The sequence below is a fragment of the Carlito syrichta genome, unplaced genomic scaffold (assembly GCF_000164805.1).
Source record: "Carlito syrichta isolate Samal-C Ts95f unplaced genomic scaffold, Tarsius_syrichta-2.0.1 Scaffold311915, whole genome shotgun sequence".
Lineage (NCBI taxonomy): Eukaryota > Metazoa > Chordata > Mammalia > Primates > Tarsiidae > Carlito > Carlito syrichta.
The window spans coordinates 318,000-333,450 of record NW_007256011.1 but is presented as its reverse complement, the minus strand read 5'-3'; the positions used below and the strand labels follow the sequence as shown (position 1 = coordinate 333,450).

The following is a 15,451-nucleotide window of genomic DNA, read 5'->3' as shown; positions in this document are numbered from 1 at the left end:
GATGAGGTCTCACCAAGTTGCCCAGGTGGGTCTTGAACCCACGAGCTCAGGCAATCCACTTACCTCAGCCTCCCAAAGCACTGGGATTACAGGCTGAGCCACCGAGTCCGGCTTATGATCATTTTTAAAAATGTCATTACTAGCCGGGCTCAGTGGCTCAGCCTGTAATCCCGCGCCTTTAGGAGGCTGAGGTGAGTGGATTGCCTGCACCCGCAGGTTCGAGACCTGCCTGGGCAGCGAGACCGTATCTCTACAATAAATCAAAAAATCAGCTCGGCGTGGTAGCACATGCCTGTAATTCTGGTTACTGGGAAGGCTGAGGCTACTGGAAAGGCTGAAGCGAAAGGATTGCCGGCGCCCAGCAGGTCGAGGCTGCGGTGGCCAGGAGTGGCCACTGAACTCCAGTCTGGGTGACAGAGTGAGACTCCATCTCAAAAAATAAATAAATAAATAAAAGTGTCATTACTTTGAGAAATAAAAACATGGCAATACTGGGTCAATATCTCCTCCTCCTTTGGTCTGTGAACAACTCTGCTCTAATCTAATGCTTTCTTTAGAGCCAGTAGCTTTTCATTCTTCCCAAGAGCTATAAATGGCTCAACTCAGAGTCAATGGGCAGGATTTTTAAAGTTTCAATCTTCTCCAGATTTCCTGCCTACATAGTAAACCAATTCATTGCAGTAACTGTTTAACAGCTCCCAAAAATGTGTTTCAAAATAATCCAATAGGAGGGAGGTGGGTGGAGAACTCCAGATGAAAACAGAAAAGGCCATGAGCTGATCACTTCTGAAGTGGGGTGATGGGCATACAGGAGTTTATTATATTCCTCTCTTTACTTCTGTGTATGATTATAGTTTCCCTGATAAAAAGCTAAAACAGAACACAAGGTAACACATACCAGTTTCTGAGAATTAGAGTGCTTCAGCCAATTTAGAGCAAAAGTAAAAAATAAGGATGAAGTTTTATGCAGAATGCTTTTAGATTCAGTTAACTGAGACCACAAATTTCCCCCAAATACACCGATAATTGTATATACTGTGTCTAGTTAGCTATTTGATTAAAGTGTGATATTAGTGAATCTCAAGTCAAAATCTGACAGTCATGTGGCTATTAAATCATGAATTCCCTGCCCACTCAGTGATCTTATTCCAGCTAGTTATCTCAGAAATGGAAATGTACTCTTTGACACCAAGACTATCAGGAAAGAGAATGTAGATCAACAGGGAAAACTCCTAGAAGAAGGACTATAAGTGTGCATCCTATTACTAGTTCTGCAATATCATCTTTGTATATAATATCATTTGAAGAATTTTCATTCAAATATAATCTATCTATGCCATCTAAAACAAACTCTGACTTTGGGATGAATAATTTGTTTGCAGTGACAGAACAGCAACTGCAGGCCCACTTAACTCACACACTAAAGTGCAATCAGTACTTTAACATGACATATTCCAATAACCATGTTTTAATTAGTTGTGGCTTCATGATAACACTGTGCAGAGCCGCATGAGCCTGCTCCCCATCCCTGACGGCACAATGCTAAGCAGTGTGGAGTGTGACCTGAGCCGTTCCTCAGGGCGCTGGCACTCTGCCAGCATACTCCATTCACCCTCCCCAGGCACAGAAAGTATTCACCTTCTGGAGCTGGATGCCGGGCAATGCTGTCATGGAGCAAACACCGTCTGTATATCAAACTCTGGCAGGACTGGTAGGTTAAAAAGCACCTGAAAGAAGACAGATTGTATCGTCAAGGATGAGGGCTTGCTGGGGGAAAGCAGCCTAGTATAATGCCACCACAGTTACTCTAAAACCATACATTAACCAAGTGAAAGTGGTAGGATACTTCACAAATTCTTGGCAACAATGTCTCCCTCTGTGCACCAAAGCTTGCCAAACCTACACCACCTCACACTTAGTAAAAGAGAAGGGGCTATCATATTACTAAGCTAAGAGATACAAAGTTTCTAATCCAGACAGACTGCAGGGTTTTTTTTTTTTCCTCGTTCGCTTTCCCCCCCAATGTTTGCAGCACCAAGAAAGAGGTTAGTTTGTCTATAACTGACTGTACTTTGAATTCTTGATATCTGAGTTCTGTAGGTAAAGTCTTCCGAAGGTAAGTTTTAAGTTGAGCAACTACAGGGTAGAAAATTCTAAGAGGGAGGTTAAGGGAAGGAACTCCAAGCAGGTTTATCTTGAGTACAGACTAGGGTATACAGGAGGAAAGGTTACATCTGGAGTGATAGCAAGCACTCATTCTCACATAGAGAAATTATGTGGAGGCATTTTGGCACTAACTTTAATCAACAAAAATGAAAATAATTTTTCTGAAATAGCCCAACAGTGAGACATTACTGTGTAGTGATTACACGTGTGGATTTGAGTCACAATGCCAGGTTCTGAGCTCTACCACAAACCACTGGTGTGACCACAGGCAAGTAATTTAACTTTGCCAGACTCCCATTTCCTCATCTGTAAAAGCAAAAATAATCACGGTGCTCCCCCATGCATGGTTGTGGTGAGGATACAGTAACTTAATACGTGTGTACTGCTTAGATTATGCTTGGCATATTAACAGTGCTCCATAAATGTTAGCTGTTTTTTTTTAAATTACAAAATAAAATATACTATAAGCTTATTTCCTATTCTCTCCCCCCTTAAAAAAACATCTGAACAAATTAGAAAAAATGTTGAAATCATTCTACAAAAAAGATACCCACACATGCAGGTTTGTTGCAGCTCTATTCATAATGGCAAAAACATGGAACCAACCATGCTGCCCATTGAAGCTGGACTGGATAAAAAAACATGGTACATATATACAATGAAATATTATGCAGTCATAAAGAAGGACAAACATGTGGACTTTGCAACAATTTGGACGAATTTAGAGTCTATCATACTCAGTGACCTATCACAGAAACAAAGAACAGAGTACCATATGTTCTCACTCATAAGTGGACCTTTAACAATTATCATAATAAGAATATTATATGAAAGGGATTTGTAGTAGTGGAAAACTGCCAGGGGAGGGAGGGGCACACCTCATCAACAAGGGTACCTGCATAATGAACATTTGTATACCTAACCCTGAATTGTACCCCACATCTTTAAAATAAAAAAAAATTAAATTATTTTTTAAAAAAGAAAAAATGTTGGAGCTGGGTGTGGTAGCACATGCCTGTGGTCCCAGCTACCCAGGAGGCTGAGGTGGGAGGATTGTTTGAGTCCTAGAATTCAAATACAGCCTGGACAGCAGAGACCTCATCTCAAAAAAAGAAAATGCAAGAAAAGAAAGAGTGTAGGAATGCATTAAAATTGGAAAAAACTCCAAATATCCATCAACAAAGAAATAAACTATCTTTGTACTGATGTAGAAAAAAATGCCCATGATCTTTTGATAAGAGAACCGGTAAGTTATTAAGATGTATGTGTAGTACAATCCTGTTTCTGTTAAAAATAAATTTAAAAATTTTACTGAGTATCTACCATGTACCAGGCATTGTTCTAGCAATAGTTGTGAACAAAACACAGAAAGTTCCTGTACTCATTGAGGTTTCTATTCCAGAGGAAAGAAAATAAGAAAAAGTAAGAAACATATATAAATAGCAATAATTATTAAGGAAGAAAATAACGGAAGAGGGATGTGAAATATTGAGAGGGAGGGGGATGTCAGTAGGGCATTACAATTTTAGATATCGTGCCAGGAAGGCCTAACTAAAAAAGTAACATTTGAGGAAGCCACGCAGACATCTGCTGGAAGAACATTTCAGGTAGAGGCACAGGCACTGGCCGATGTCCTGAAGTAGAAGGGGTGCCTCGTGTACCTGAGGAACAACAAGGCCAGTATGCCTGGAGTGAAGACAGCAAGATGGAGAAACATAAGAGATGAGGTCAGAGAGAGGGCAAGGGGATAGACAGGCCCAGGCTGTGTAGTCTGGATTTTACCTTTTACTCATCAGAAATGGGTAGCCATTGGAGAGTTTTGAGTAGAGGGGTGACATGAGCTGACATAGTCCTAACAGAAGCTCAACCATGGCTATAATGGAGAACAGACTGGAGGGGCAAGAATGGAAGTAGGAAGACCAAGACAGAAGGTAACAGGGATAATAATCTGGGCAGGCAACAATGCTGTCTTGGACCAGGGCTGTAGAGGCAGAGGTAGTGAGAAAAGGTTGGATTCCAATTTGAAATGCCTGTTAAACATTCAAATAGAGACACTGAGCAGGTAGTTACTTAAAGGGAGAGATACAGGTTACAGCTATATGCTTAAGTCATCAGTGTACGATGATATGCAGCCACCTAGGGAAAATGTTGAGAGAAGAAACACAGGTCCAAAGATGGACATCAATGAGATGAGGTAGCATCAGCAAAGTGAGAATGAAGAGCGAAAGGCATGAAGAAAACCAGGGAGTGCTGTGTCCTGGTGATGAAAGTGGTTCCAGGAGGGAGTGATTGTGCCAAACACAGCTCACAAGTCGAATAAAAGAAGGACACACAAAGGTTACCTCATAGTGAGCCTAAGAGGAGAGGAGAAGACACCTACCTTTTACTATGAAATTAAGCAAACAAACCAAAAAAAAGCACACGTGTGGATTCATTAAACTTAACAGGTATTACTTAGTAATAATACTTTAAAAAAACTTAACACTACTTCAAAGGAAAACAGTATTATCAAAATAAATAAGGAAATCCCTACACATATATCAAGCAGTAAAAAACTGCCTTTAAAGGCCATCCTGCTTTAGTCATCCTGAAAAAGTCCATGTCAGACTCCAGCATACTAGATTTTCTCCAACATTATGGCATGGCCACATATAACTGTGATAAATACTTTAGTGTTTTTTGCCACACAAAGTGAGAAATGAGCAAAAGCAGGAGTTTTTAAAATGGCTTACCGGAGCCAAATGTGGCCATTGGAACAGACTGCCTGTTTGCGATCTGTGAATGGCAAGATCTCTTTGCATAAACTACAGTGCTCAGGGAAAGTTTGCTTGTTCATCTTCTTTGAGATATGTCCAATCAGCACCTAGAAAGACAAAGAAGTCAGCAAAGTTTAGTAGTGAGAGTAGAATTTCCTGAAGAAGAGTCTGCTAACACAAAGGAAAAAATGAAAAAGAAAAACGCAGCATCTTATGAGACAGGAGGTTTGCATTTCTACACAGGCTGATCATACTGTGTGAAAAGTAAAAGAGCTAGATTTGTAATCTGTGTAATCTATTTAATTTGTAATCTATTGTATAGATTACATAGATTCATCCAGGGACTCTGTGACAACAGGGTAAACTACAACCACTAAGGGAAAAACTGTTCTGAAAACCAAAATCTTATTACTTGCCTTGTTTTAGTTGCTTCTGAAACAAGGACTGCAGAGTTCTGTCAGAAGACAAAGTATTTAGCTATTATTTATGTTTTGACTTTAAGAAGGAAAAGCATAATCTCTTTAGGCAAAACATCACAAAGAATATCACTAACTGTAAAACTGTACAAATATCTTTTTTTTTTTTTTTTGAGTTGGAGTCTCACTTGGTTGCCCAGACTGGAATGCAGTGGCCGCTCCCGGCCACCGCAGCCTCACTTGCTGGGCTCCGGTGATCCTTCCACCTCAGCCTTCCGAGTAGCCGGAATTACATGCACGCGCTACCACGCCCGGCTGATTTTTTGATTTATTGTGGAGATGAGGTCTTGCTGCCCAGGCAGGTCTTGAACCCGCGGGTTGGCAATCCACTCACCTCAGCCTCCCAAAGTGCTGGGATTACAGGCTGAGCCACCGAGCCTGGCTCAAATGTCTATTTTTAAAGAAAGGCTTACAAAGTAAAAAAATAATCAGAATCAAAAAATAATTGCTTCAGATGGCCCAAAGACCCATGACTAATCTAGTCCAGGAGCCTGCAATCTGAGATATACTGATCCTCACTGCTGAGCAGGGTAAGACCCACTGTGGGTGCAGGAAGGTGGCAGTGAGAAAGAGGTGACAGCACAGATTCTAGGCCTTGTTCCTGTTTCAGCTTTGCTTTGCTTAAGACTGTACTCTTAAAAAACATAGATTCACTATTATTTTGTTAAAAAAACAAAAATAAAACAAAACAAAATTTCACTGGATATATCACTGGGCGACGTGGGATAGATACACCAACCTCGAACCATCTTCTCTTGCTAGCAATAGTGCCCTTCAAATGGAAGATTCCACAAGACTTTGAAGTAACTCACTAAAATTAATTCACTTAAGTTTCAAAGGGTGTCTTAATAGTTCAGATGTGGGCAAGCTGGTACAAGTCAGTAAGAGTTATCTTACCTCTTCTGCATATACTTAACAAAAAATTTTTTTTTTTTTTTTGAGTTGGCGTCTCACTCTGTCGCCCAGACTGGAGTGCAGTGGCCACTCCCAGCCACCGCAGCCTCGACCTGCTGGGCTCTGGTGATCCTTCCGCCTCAGCCTTCCGAGCAGCCGGAATTACAGGCATGCGCTACCACACCCAGCTGATTTTTTGATTTATTGTAGAGATGAGGTCTCGCCAAGTTGCCCAGGCGGATCTCGAATCCGTGGGCTCAGGTAATCCACTCACCTCAGCCTCCCAAAGGCGCGGGATTACAGGCTGAGCCACTGAGCCGGCTACTTTAAAAATTAAAATCCCATTAATTTTTGTTCTTTTTGCTTCTCAGCCTTAAGAATTCTAACCCTTCACACCTGGAGATATCTCGCTGATCACCTATCAGCAATTTGACTGCATTTTTTTACAAAATAGTGAAAAATGAATCACTTCATATTAAATAGGACAGCATTGGAATCAATTATTTTATTGTAATAATATTTGGCTTAAAATGAAATCTGGACATCGAGGAACAAATAGTTATGACAAAAAAAAAATCAAAATTTTATATATTATACTTTTTTTTTTTTTGAGTTGGAGTCTCACTCCATTGCCCAGGCTAGAGTGCAGTGGCATGCTCAGCGTTGACCTGCTGGGGTTCTGGCAATCCTTTTGACTCAGTCTTCCAACCTAGCTGAAACTACAGGTGCACGCTATTGTGCCCAGCTAATTTTTGGATTCATTGTAGAGATGAGTTCTCACCAAGTTGCCTAGGCTGTTCTCAAAACCGTGGGCTCAGACAATTTCCTTACCTCAACCTCCCAAAGTGCTGGGATTACAGGCTTGAGCCACCGTGTCTGGCCTCTTAATACTTTCTAGCATGTGGTAGCATGTTTAACAGTCACCAACATGAATTGCAGGTTCATTGATACATGTTATGCAATGGTAATTTTTTTTTTTTTTTTGAGTTGGAGTCTCACTCAGTCGCCCAGACTGGAGTGCAGTGGCCACTCCTGGCCACCGACCGCAGCCTCGACCTGCTGGACTCTGGCGATCCTTCCGCCTCAGCCTTCCGAGTAGCCAGAATTACAGGCGCGTGCTACCACGCCCGGCTAATTTTTTGATTTATTGTAGAGATGAGGTCTCGCCTGCCCAGGCGAGTCTGAAACCCGCGGGCTCAGGTAATCCACTCACCTCAGCCTCCCAAAGGCGCGGGATTACAGGCTGAGCCACCGAGCCGGGTTTGCAATAGTAATTTGTTGGACATCTTCTACCTGGTGTTTTTCTATTCAAGCAGACAACGCAGTCTTGTTTTCTTCCTCCCACATTAATAATATGTAATTTATTGTCCAGTCTGTACACCACTGTGAAAACACTTCATAGCTTCTCTTTCCATATAACGCCAACTGATTTTTTTTTTTTTACGTAAATCCCAGTATATATTCCATCTCTTTGCTTTTTTGTGCAATTTGGATGAAAAACTTGAAGGAAACATACATTTTTTAAAAATTTGCATTGGCATATATGTTTGTCCTGTATAATCACCAGCAATCTCTTTACGTACCCTGAAAGGGGGCATTCGATTGCAAAGGGCTAATAACCATCCTCATCCCTCTTTTCTAGTCAGGCCAAATATCCTCATAATGGCACAGCGACAAAAAATACTCCCAATTTTTCCAGTACAGAGGCATCTCAGTTTATATAAGGAAGGACTGCCTCTGTTTGCTTTTGATGGCCTTGACCATGCAAACGCAACTGCATCCTTTTGATTTATGCATTCTCAATGGGAGTGACAGTCCTTCCAAGGCAGCAAACACTGGTTGCTGGTTTTCTTTTTATGTACAAGACACAGATGTATACATACTGCACAGAAGCAGATACGCAAAACATATCTGTGGTATTAAAACATCATGAGCAGGGGCAATTAGGAAAAAAATGTCTAAAAATACTCCGGGGGAGATGACGATGGAAAAAAAGGTTGAGAAGTGCAGGTCAACGCTACCAGCATGCTAGGCTGGGAATCTCAGAAATAACTGATAAATACAATCAGATCAACATCCTAGGTTATTTTTATGTATATCGCTTAATGCATGTATAGTTGGATTTTTAAGAAATGCAATGCATGGTCTTCAATCAAACCTCAGCTGCTAAAGATGGGGAGGGGCCCAACCTCCTGTTTTTCAAACTGGCTCTGTTGGAACCACATCATCACACTAAACATAGCTTCCTAGGCTCATGTGGCACCCAGTTCCTCTAAACCATTAAGTACTGACTTTCAGCCGGCACAGTGGCTCAGACTGTAATTCCAGCACTTTGGGAGGCTGAAGCCAGAGGACTGCCTGAGCCTGGGGGTTCAAGACCAGCCTGGGCAACTTGGTGAGACCTCATCTCTACAATAAATCACAACAACTAGCCAGGCGTGGTGGCTTGAGTTTGTAGTTCCAGCTACTTGGAAGGCTGAGGTGGAAGGATTGCCTGAGCCCAGCAGGTTGTGGCTGCAGTGGCCATGAGCATGCCACTGAATTCCAGCCTGGATGACAAGAGTGAGACTCCAATTCAAAAAAAAAAAAAGAACTGACTTCCATTGCTTATTTTCTAAAATGTTTTTGCTGAATCTGCTGTGGGAGTATATGCATAATGAATATTTGTATACCACATCTTTAAAAAATAAAAATAAATGTTTTTGCTAATTTTTCACTGACCTTATAATAAAACCTAACTGGGTCTCATGGCACAGTGATAACCCAGATACTTTTCTAGACAAGTTAGAACACAATGAAACACATTTAAAAGTTGACTTTTTTTTTTTTTTTGAGTTGGAGTCTCACTCTGTCACCCAGACTGGAGTGCAGTGGCCGCTCCCGGCCACCGCAGCCTCGACCTGCTGGGCTCCGGCGATCCTTCCGCCTCAGCCTTCCAAGTAGCCGGAATTACAGGCATGCGCTACCACGCCCGGCAGATTTTTTGATTTATTGTAGAGATGAGGTCTCGCTGCCCAGGCGGGTCTCGAACCCGCAGGCTCAGGCAATTCACTCACCTCCATTTTAATGACTCTTAAAAGCATTGTAAACATCCTCTAAGCAATAATTTTCAGGGATGTACATGTACACACACACACCCTTTCCAATAAAAAAATTCAATAAGTGATTTGTGAATGGTTTAACATGAAGAATGAAGATATTATTGCCTTCAATTAATATTTTACATAAGACTTTAGGCAATGAAATACCAAGTGTCAATTTTCGAATTAAAAAGCAATACAGACTTTTGTGGTTTTAAATATTTTAGTATACAACATAGTCCTTGGAACACAATGTCTTCATGATTTTCGCAGCTGTTAGCTGCATGAAGGATTCCCTGATCAAGAAGCCTTTGTAATACTAAGCCACACAAAGGTGATGGTTTCTTTTCTGCAGTACTTCTCAGAACCCTTGGAATGATAACATGCACTGGGAACTTGAAGGTATACAGAGTAAGCAGTATTTCCCCAAGCATGGAACCCTCGTGTTCTGTTAGGGAACTTGAATTCTATGGGATACATTTTGGATAACACTGCAAGATTGTTCTAAATACCAAAATAAAGATTATGCCCAGTTTCTGTGAAAATCAGACACAAGTAATGACTTGTTTATATTTTATAGGTTCTTATTAGCTATATCAGAAGATATCCTTAAGTCCCTCCAAACTGAAAGCATGACCCCTATGCCATCTCCACCAAAACATTTGTAAAATAGGAGTAGAGAGCACGGATACTGTCTCCATTGCTGCGTCTGCCCACCGCATACTATTCCGCTAAACACAGCCTCCCTGAGCTAACCCACAGCCTGGAAATCTCATCTCGCAAACCCTGCAATACAATTAAGGCCACAGTGTAAGGAAGATTCAAAATATCATGTGTATGCTATGAATGTGTCCTCTGCATTAATCCATGTTTCCTGTGAATTCGCCTGTACCTCATGCAATTACCTAAAAAATGTCAAAGCAAAAGTTGAGCTTTAGAAATTCAACTTAAGTCATTTCTTTCTTGCAAAGAAAGTAGACTTTTCGGAGTGTTTGTTAATGGACACCTACCCGTGCTGTTCTGTCATCATATTCTTCATCAGACATTAAGAAGTTACAGAGTCCTCTGGTCGGGATGCTGGTGTTTTCTGTGATCCACGTGTGCAGATAGACTTCTCCCAAGACTCGCTTCATGTGTTCCCTGGTCAAGTGCATCTCCACGGCTTCAATTTTCCCTTGGATTTCCAGGAGTTTCTCTTCCACGGGCTCGCGGCCTCCGGCATCCCCAGCCTGGGGGTCATCAGCGGGCTCCTCTACCTCGCTGCTCCGGCTCCTCTCCGGCAGGCCTTGCTTAGTCACCTGTTTGGAAGAAGTTCCTTCTTCGTGTTGCTCATCCTCGGCATTGCCTCGCTCAGGCGAGTCAACCAGGAAGATTTTTGAGTCCTCATGGGCAGGTTTCCACAAGGCTTCTGAAGGGGTTTTCTGCATTGACTGATACAAAATCCTCAGGAGGAAAAGCTTGAAACGCCAAAAATAGGTGACCCCGCTGCTTTCAATCTTTTTTTCTAAGGCTTCATGTAAAAACTGAGGGATATGTTTATCTTTTAAAATCTTCCAGCGTACTAGGTCTATTAAATCTACCTGCTTAAAAAGATTTTGAACTGACGATTCCAGGAGCTGAGCAGCTGCCTCTTCAAAGGTTTTGAGAGTAACAAACTGGACCTGGTAGTTCTTGTTAACAGGGTGGAGGCCATTGACCATGCCCTCAGTTGTAATGATGGCTAGATACGCCCCGCAGGGACTCACTGCTATCCCGTGAGTCCTCACCGAGCCAAACACATCTGATAGCTTAATCAACTGGTGTTCAAACTTTAATGCAACATCTGTGAAATAGGAATCAACTGCCTCACCTTCCCATCACTGGAGCAAGTATATACTGTTCCATTCTGTTTGTCTGCAGTCATGGAGACAATTGGCAGTGAGTGAAGGCCTGTGACATGGGAATTGTGAACATTCAGCCCTGCCTTGGAGATCAGAAGAAGACACCAAAACACATAAGAGCCTCTTGCAGCCACTACTAAGCTACAACTACACTTCTGGTAAGGATGATAAAGTGGTACACACTTGATGCTGTGCACAGGCAACTGGTCCATTTCCTTCCACAAGACAACAGGCTGCCGTAAAGTGAAATAGCCTTTGACTGCTTTGAGATTGACAGGTAGAATTTTTACAGGTCCAAATGCACTCCCTACAATAAGGCCACTCATCTTCCGATTATTGTGCTCATATTCCCACCAAAACAAAACACTAGGAGAGTTGATTCCTGACTCAATTGTGTTGCACGAAGAGATGGATTCCTTTCCTACAAATGGTAGCTGAAATTGCCACACGGCGATATTCCCGTTTTCAAAGAGGACGGCCAGGAGCACACTGCCAACGTCCCGGCATTCGTTGTTATGCTTGACTTGTTGAGTGGTACAAATGCCCGACCACTCCATCCTGACCGGGGTCTGCATGCTATGTCTCCTTTGAAACTCAGCAAAATCTCCGAGATTTCCTTCTGGGGCCTCATTTTTAGAGAGCCTGTAACTGGTCTCATAAAGACGTTCTCCATAGATTTCAGTCAGATCGACCAGCTGGACCCACTGGAGTCTGTTGAGGTTAGCCTGGATGGTCAAGCGATTGTCCATAGTCAGTGCTGCCAAGAGGCACCTGCCATTGGCATCACAACCCATGGGGGACCAGCTGGTGTATTTGAATCCTCTCATCGGTGGCAATGCTTTCCCCTCGGGGTTGAACACCCTATCCAACATGAAAGTCTGACTGACCGTGGGGTCCTTGGAGGTGGCAAATTTCTCCTTGCACTCAGCAACTTCTGTTTTTGAGCCAACCTGAAAATAAGAGATATAAAAATTATCAGATAAATGTTTATCTGAATTAACTGATTCACATTAGTATATAAAATTTTTTTATCAATTCTGTCTGTTTTAGCATGACAACATTTTAAAAATCAAGTACATATCTGAAGACTAGACAAACATTACTCAAGGAGATGGAATTTAAAAAAAAGTCAGAATAAATGTTGTCATCATTCATAATCTGGTCCTCATATTCTTCTTAGACTTAACATAAGCAAGAGAGATGTACTTGTTTCTTTTTTTTTTTTTTTTGAGTTGGAGTCTCACTCTGTCGCCCAGACTGGAGTGCAGTGACCGCTCCTGGCCACTGCAGCCTCGACCTACTGGGCTCCGGTGATCCTTCTGCCTCAGCCTTCCAAGTAGCCGGAATTACAGGCATGTGCTACACGCCCAGCTGATTTTTTGATTTATTGTAGAGATGAGGTCTCGCTGCCCAGGCGGGTCTCGAACCCGCGGGCTCAGGCAATTCACTCACCTCAGCCTCCCAAAGGCGCGAGATTACAGACTGAGCCACAGAGCCCAACTTCTTTTTTTTTTTTTTTGAGTTGGAGTCTTACTCTGTTGCCCAGACTAGAGTGCAGTGGCTGCTCCCGGCCACCACAGCCTCGTCCTGCTGGGCTCCGGCGATCCTTCCGCCTCAGCCTTCCAAGTAGCCAGAATTACAGGCATGCTCTACCATGCCCGACTGATTTTTTGATTTATTGTAGAGGTGAGGTCTCGCCAAGTTGCCCAGGCAGGTCTCGAACCTGCGCGCTCAGGCAGTCCACTCACCTCAGCCTCCCAAAGTGCGGGATTACCGGCTAAGACACCGAGACCGGCTGTACTTGATTCTTAAGAGCCAACAGAGCACTTAGCTGATCTACTCATATAACAAAAAAGTGTTAAAACTTATACAAATATGTAACTACATGCATCTTTGATACAATTCAATATCTGGACTTTTATAATACCTCAGCAATACAAATGCCAGCTTTAGTTTTATTAAAATCTGAAATTTCATTGACAAATTATGCTGAAAGTCAACTCTAACTGCTTTGTCTACTGTTTTTACAGAATAATGTCTACTCCAGTCAGACTAGTCTGTCTACCGTTCCTGAACATTCCCACCTCTGCTTTGCTCTATTCCCTTGTCTAGTCATTCCCCCTATGTAAATGCCATCTATTCTACCAGGTCTAATTCTCTCTGTGAGGCCTTTTGAATCATTCTAGCTCCCATTCATCTCTCCCTCCTCCAAGTTCATATCACATATCAACAGTGCCTAACTGTATGATGATGAGCTCTTTAAAAAGATTTTAAAGATGGGGAAAGAGAAAAATATGACCCAAAAAGGGGGTCTAGACCCTTAAAAAAAGAGAGATCAACCAAAGGATGTTTTCTGTTATGATGGAAACAGGAAGAAGAATCTACTAGATCCACTACTATCTTTAGAGAAATGGGCAGAAGAAAAAGAAAGGAGAATCTTACTATTCCTTTTTAGTGTCAATCTCCTTTATCACAGAGCCTGATCTTTAAACTGGAAAGGGTTGAAAATGATTAAAAGGGAATTCAAGCCTAAGATGTACATGGATATAATAAAAGTCACTTTAAATGAATTTAAGTTCCTAAGCCCACAGGAATTGTACTCCAGAACAAAGAAAAAACTTAGAAGATGTTAACTCAGAACCATTAACTACATTCTAGATAAAGCCTGGACAACTGGGGATGTGTAAGAAAATCAAAGTGCAACAAATAGTTTTAAAATATTCCCCAAATGGCAAATATATAACAAAAACTACAGCCCATTAAACTTAATAGGGAATAAAATCCCTCAATGTATTAATAAATGAATGGTTTGCAAAGGATAATTGGAATAATCTAATCTTGTCCTCTTTTCTGCTAAAGCTGTTAGATGACATAATAAATAAGCATATAAAATAAAAGGTAGATAGTTGTCCATAAAATGAATTAAGAGGACTAATTTTTCCCTAAAGTGTGTTTCACAGAACGCTACACTCCCTTAAATTGTCCCATGAAAGAGTTCTGTGGCCAAGTAAGTTTTGGAAACACTATATATTATATATCATTTCCCCTTGAAAAATCACAGGAGCACACTAAATGCTTTGGTCAGGTAATTACCATAGAGAATTATTTAACCAGAGTTAGTCAAACTTAAAAAAACCCCACAAAACAATAAAAGTTTTCTGGGGTGTTGTTACCCTTTTTCATACTAAAGAATACTCTGGGAATGCTGTTTCTGGCTATATATCTTGGTTTTAGTGGGCATTTAAAATAGTCTCTCAAATATACTGTGGATTCCCCCATAGACTAAAACTTCCAATTAAGTGAGGTGGAGGTGGCTAGCTTGGAAATAAAATGATGCAAACCAAAGCCCCGAGTTTTCCATGAGTAGATAAAATATGAAACATGACAAGCCGGGCTCGGGGGCTCAGCCTGTAATCCCGCGCCTTGGCAGGCGAGGGGAGTGGATTGCCTGAGCCCGCGGGTTCGAGACCCGCCTGGGCAACTTGGCGAGACCTCATCTCTACGATAAATCAAAAACTAGCCAGGCGTGGTAGTGCGCGCCTGTAGTTCCAGCTACTCAGAAGGCTAAGGCGGAAGGATCCCCGGAGCCCAGCAGGTCGAGGCTGCAGTGGCCAGGAGTGGCCACTGCACTCCAGTCTGGGCGACAGAGTGAGACTCCAACTCAAAAAACTAAAACTAAACTAAACTAAACTAAAATAGTTCACCAAATCCTTTCATACTGTAAACTAAGCAATAATCCTTAGAATAGGTTAAATTCACTATAAATAAAAGCTATTGTAGAACCAGAAGTAATCTTATAGGACTGACAACCCAAAGCAGCAGCACAGGATGAAATAAAGGAAGCTCAAGCAACCCTTGGTCCTACTCACAACAGGAAGAATTCTTGACAGGATGGAGAGCAGCACAGATCTTGACTGATGGAGAAGAGTCTTAACAGTTTTGTGTAGCAATTCCTAATATGTTCATCTGAATTAGCCTATTACACCTCCCCCAACTCTCCCTATCACAAAACTAGTTAACAAATTAAAACAAGCACTCAGATACCCACTTAAAAGTCTAGTTCCCAGAGGTCTGCCCACAGCCAATCACTTAATTGTATATTATGCAGTTTCCAACTGGCCATTGATACTACTAACAAGCACTTTTTTTCTTTTTTTTGAGTTGGAGTCTCACTCAGTTGCCCAGACTGGAGTGCAGTG

General features: G+C 41.8%; 1 protein-coding gene across 1 annotated transcript in view; it reads right to left on the bottom strand.

Annotated features, from left to right (window-relative positions):
- Positions 1–15,451, bottom strand: part of GTF3C4 (general transcription factor IIIC subunit 4) — a 28,053-nt gene that overhangs the window by 1,562 nt on the left and 11,040 nt on the right. The window contains 4 exon segments of the mRNA XM_008069319.1: positions 1,639–1,727; positions 4,899–5,029; positions 10,383–11,203; positions 11,206–12,202. Of these exon segments, the coding sequence (XP_008067510.1) occupies positions 1,639–1,727; positions 4,899–5,029; positions 10,383–11,203; positions 11,206–12,202 (2,038 nt within the window).